Raw genomic sequence first — 5,145 nt, forward strand, 5'->3', positions numbered from 1 at the left:
AGTCCCGCTCGGTGTTTTGTGGACTGGCCCTACAAAAGAGAGGAAACAAACCATTTTTCAAATAACTACTTAGAGGAAGGAGGAGTTTAAAGAAGCAACTTCTCAAAGGGATTGGATTGAGGAGACAAGAAAAAAGAGAAGGAAGAGAAATACAAAAAAGACTAGAAGAGGTGAGTCTTATTTCATTCACAAAATCTCGTTTTTTGTCTTCAATCCTTGAAAATAAGCATGAAAACTACCACATAGCCTTAGCAATACAAAGACAAACATGCTTCAACACTCACAAAACGAAATCTCACAAAAAATGAACCTACATTGCTCAAAGAGACTCACCTTCTTAAAAAACTTCTTTTCACAGAGGCAAAGAGGGAGAAGGGTGGAGAGAGAGCACAAGTGTTAGAAGAGGGGTGAGTAGTGGTGAGGAGTGGAGAATAGATTGGAGGAAAGCGAGGTCGTCGGATATAGGTGGGAAGAGAGATTGATTTTCTCACAATAGAGATTGCTAAAGAAAGCGCCGCGTCATGAGGTTTCGGGTTTTAACCCACAGCGTCACTATATAACGATGCTGGTCAGTTGCTATATAGCGACGCTTTTAAACCAAAGCGTTGCTATATAGTGACGGAACAGAGCAAATCGTCGCTATATAGCGACATAATAGAGCAAAGCGTCACTATATAGTGACTTTTTAGAACACTTTTTGTTTAAAGTTAAAAAAGAAGCTCATAGATGCTATTTTATTACTGCAAGGGCTGATTGGGTCAGATGGGTAGGTTCCGAGGAAACATTGCACCTCCTTCATAGGTACCTTTACAATTAGCTCAAAACACTCTCTAAACTGTCATTAGACATAGAGGCCTATAACTTTTAGTAGAGACATGATATCAAAGATTCAAACACATATAGAGATGTGCCTTGAGATGGGCTTCTCACTGATATACGTTTCGTAAGAAACAAAGAAGCAGCCAGAAAGTTATGGATGGTTTACTAGATGGGGGTAAAAATTATCATGAAAACAGACTGTCAAACATAAAGACTCATAAATTTTTGCTGTAGTATATGATTCAAGGTCTAATCACATAGAGACATGTGCCCTGAAGAGAGCTTCACGCTGATATAAGTTTCGTAAGAAACAAAGAAGCGACCAAAAAGTTATGGGTAGTTTACTAGACAGGGGTAAAAACTATCATGAAAACAGACTGTTAGAGACATAGACTCATAACTTGAAGAGAGCTTCACACTGATATAAGTTTCATCAAAATTAGACTATCGAGCAGAAAGTTATGAGCAAAAAACTAACAGGGGGTCATCCTGTCATAAATACTCTCCTCCACCCATGCTAATTTCACCTGAGTAGGATGCTCCCTCAAGACTCCACCTTCATCAACGGTCCATGACTCATAGATTTTGCCTAGAAGAGGGTAAGTAACTCCCTTGGTGGCTCGAGAAATGGATGGACCATGTGTGTGCAATGAGTGGCCGAATAGAAAGAACTTTTAAGGCTTTAAAAGAAAGAAAAGGGAAGAGAGACTTAAGAGAGGGAATGCGAAGTGATCTTCATTGTCAATAGAGTGAGACTCCACTCCAATGCAATTCAAAGTACTACAGACACAAGGGAGAAGAAGAGGTTTCATATGTACAAGAGGGAGTGGAAGCTCTAAGACTACTCATAGAGAGAATGAACTAGAGAGAGATGGACTCAAGAGTCTACATAAGAGAATATCTAAAAGAGGGAGAGAAGGCTCATGGAAGAGACTTGAGGAGACTAGAGCTATATAGCAACATGAGGCCTAATGGTGGAAGAGATAATGAACAAGGGAAAGGAGGGTTTCTTTTATAGACATTTTGTCACCCTCCTTCACCCATTTATAATTACTGTCTGTAGATTCCTTTCCCCATCAATCACATAAGCCCGTATATCACCATCCATGTCATTTTTGGCACCTTATCTTAATTGCCTTCTTGCCCTCTTCCTTTTCACCCCTCATGCAGTCTCACACACAAAGAATAATATGAATTTCAAATTTTTGAACATCAAGAGGGTTTTTTGAGAAGAGGAAAAAAAGCATGTATTTATGGGCAAAGTACAAGCCTTAAGGCCTTTTCACACCTGATGTTATATTATGTTAGTAAACTTGAAATAACTATGTCATTAAAGTTAGCATCACAATTCCATTTCTCTTGGTACCCATTATATTATGCATAAAGTGGTACTAACAAAATTTTTTGAATCTTATGCATAAATTGGTACTAACAAAGAAATTTGAATCCTTTTTAACAATAAATGGTAAATGTGTACACCATGATGTCCATTCTTTGAGCTTATAGTCTCTACTTTTCAAGAGCTTTTAAATGAGGACCCATGTTGTGTCCTTCAGATTGAGTCTTGACCCTCGAAAATGATTAAGGTAAAAGAGCATTCTCATTGTCTACGTTAAGTAATCCTTATTTCTATATTTCAAAAGGAAATAAGAAAAATCTTGTAGTGTCATTGTCCACGTTAACTTAAATTCTTATTTCTATATGTCAATAGGAAATAAGTTTAAATCCTTATTTCTATATTTTCAATCAGAAAGACCTTGAGTGAAGGAGCATTCTCATTGTCCACGTGAACTTAAATCCCTAGTTCTATATTTCAAGAGGAAATAAGTTAAACCCTTAGAGACCCGCATGAAACAGAGTTAAACCCTTATTTACTTATTTTCTATCTTAGAAAATAAGTTTGTCATAGAGTCCATAATGCAATTTACTTCATCAACACTCTTGAATGAGCAAATGCGACAGTATTTACACAATATTATGGAACGTCCAGCTGGTCAACGGAGAAGAGAGCCTTAAGACGTTGCTCGACAACGCGAGCTACAAGCTCCACGGAAGCCTAGTGATCGCGAAGAAATGCTACTGAAGGTGGCGATGACGGATTTTTGCATACGAACGGTGTGTATAGCACAATCAGTTTGATCTGTGCGAAAGAGAGCCATAGATTTTGGGAAAGCTCGCTGGTAGAGGAACCCGGTATTTCCTCTCATCCATGATGTGCGCTTTCCTTTCTACCTTCCCTCATCTACCGGAGACATTTCCTCCATCGAGCTGGCGCACCATCCATCAGGAACTTTGCGTGCCTGCTTGTCAGGGGAACTCATCATCTCTATGTTTCTAGTGGGCTGTATTTCGTCGCTGCTTACGATGTCCTCCAGAGCTTGGTATCTCAGCGCCTTACCGTAGAAATTCGTCATAAACACGAAAAGCATTACCGTGAACACAAGGACCCCTCCTAACCACCAGCTGAACTGCAAATTTGCCAGAGCTTTGGCCCTCGTCAGGGCTGTGTCGTCGTCGCAGAGCACCATGTACTCTTCAAAGGTACAGCCAGTGGGAACGAAGGAACGTGTAAATACAACACAGCCCATCTGAATGAACCAGAAGCCCTGGAAGATTATTGACATGGAGCGGATCGTGGGTATCAGGACACTCTGAGGAGATGCGACTTCCAGAAGGATGCAGGCCATGGTTACAAACACAGTCAACTGTAACAGCCAATGATATCGACCTTCCAAGCCCATGTGATCAGCTGAATGGAGGTGGAAGATGAGAAGCTCTTGACTGAACGCTATGGCGCCAATAATATGCAGCAGTCCGAAAGGAATCATGATTTTGAACGCATCCAAGAGCAAAGCCGTAGTCGCAAAAATCAAGAAGAAGAAAGAAATTGACGAATGCTCGAAATTATTCAAGTTCATCCAAGGGATGGACCAATCTTCGTTCAGAACGGGCCGACCATGAAGGCCAAAGTGCAGCTCACCCGCAATCGACAGGCAGGAACCAATTATGATTGCATAAAGCTCCGCATACTTCAGCTTACCTTTGAATCTAGCAGGAAACCATGGCCGGCTCTCAAAATTCCAGGGCGCTTCCGCATAATTTCTTACGGTATTGTAAAGGTGCCAAAGCCCAATTAGACAGAAGGCCGCGCCAGGAGCTATATGGCCGATAAAAGTGCCCATTAGCCTGATTGTTATGCTTTCCCGCTCGAAAGTTATTTGAACAAGAGGACGTTGAAATCTGAGACGACTGAACGGCTTAGCCTTTACCGTGATTCTCCTTTTCTGCTTATGTGTTCAAGCCTGCACAGGCGCTACGGGCAATTGTCTGAAATCTTGCAATTTGTGGTGATCAAATCTTAAAAAAAAGCTCAAGGGGAAGCCGAGCAGGAAGAGGAAGTTGGAGAGCATCAAATCTACAAAATATAGCTCAAGGAAGCCGACCAGGAGGGGGGTTAAGGACAGTATCGAGTGAAAAGTAAAGCGACAGCAAAGCACAGGAAGCGGAAGCAGAATGGCACAAGCTGCAGACCGCTATGTCTATCTGTAAAAAAGAGAGAGGGGTTGAGCCCGAAACAACGATGAATTCTCGAGCAAGGATTCAAAGGGAGGACTGGGAAGAAGCTGGGCTGGATTTAGCAACTGAACGACAGCAGAAATCAAAGAAAGCAAGCAAGAATCAGAGGCGTCGCGCAAGCAACGTCGATGACGAGCATGCTGGAACTTCCATTTTCTTCTCTCCTCGCCCACCTGGCATTTTAGAGCCTTCTAGACCCTCTTTTGGTCAAACCTTGCCTCATACGTTTCGTAAGATTTCCAGCATGCCACACATTGTGTTAATAGGAACTTTGCTTTACATCTTCACAACTTTTAGAGAACTTTAAATCGGAAAGAGGGGTGAAAAGGAAGAGGCAAAGGGCATGATTAAAGTAAGGGACAAATGGGGGAGGGGAGGAGTTTCAATTTGACTATAATGGAGGGTAGGGGCCCTTTAAGAGGGATGCACTTCAGATTGAGGGATGACGAGCATGCAGCTGATTTTCAACACTTCTATTTCCTGCTCTCCTCGCCCACATGGCATTTTAGAGCCTTCTAGACCCTCTTTTGGTCAAACCTTGCCTCATACGTTGTCAAGATGTGAAGCATGCCAAACTTTGTGTTCATAGAAAATATGTGCCCTCAGAGAATTTCAAATCAAAATTCCTATCGCGGAGGGGAGGAGTTTCAATTAAACGATAATGGAGGTTAGGGGGCCTTAAAGAGGGATGCACTTGGGATTGGGGAGACCAATTATGAAGGGGGTGGGGGACCACTTATGAAGGGGTAT

At 41.9% G+C, this 5,145-nt stretch overlaps 1 protein-coding gene across 1 annotated transcript; it reads right to left on the minus strand.

Moving 5' to 3' along the window:
• Nucleotides 1–2,605: 2,605 nt before the first annotated feature.
• On the minus strand, nucleotides 2,606–4,533 carry LOC147900120 (uncharacterized). The gene has a single exon (XM_087377274.1). The coding sequence runs from the start codon at nucleotides 3,999–4,001 to the stop codon at nucleotides 3,048–3,050; it is 954 nt and encodes a 317-aa protein (XP_087233400.1). The 5' UTR covers nucleotides 4,002–4,533; the 3' UTR covers nucleotides 2,606–3,047.
• Nucleotides 4,534–5,145: the final 612 nt, after the last annotated feature.

This window comes from Dipteris shenzhenensis, chromosome 7 (genome assembly GCF_047967505.1).
Source record: "Dipteris shenzhenensis isolate YYH24624 ecotype China chromosome 7, Dip_SZ_1.0, whole genome shotgun sequence".
NCBI lineage: Eukaryota > Viridiplantae > Streptophyta > Polypodiopsida > Gleicheniales > Dipteridaceae > Dipteris > Dipteris shenzhenensis.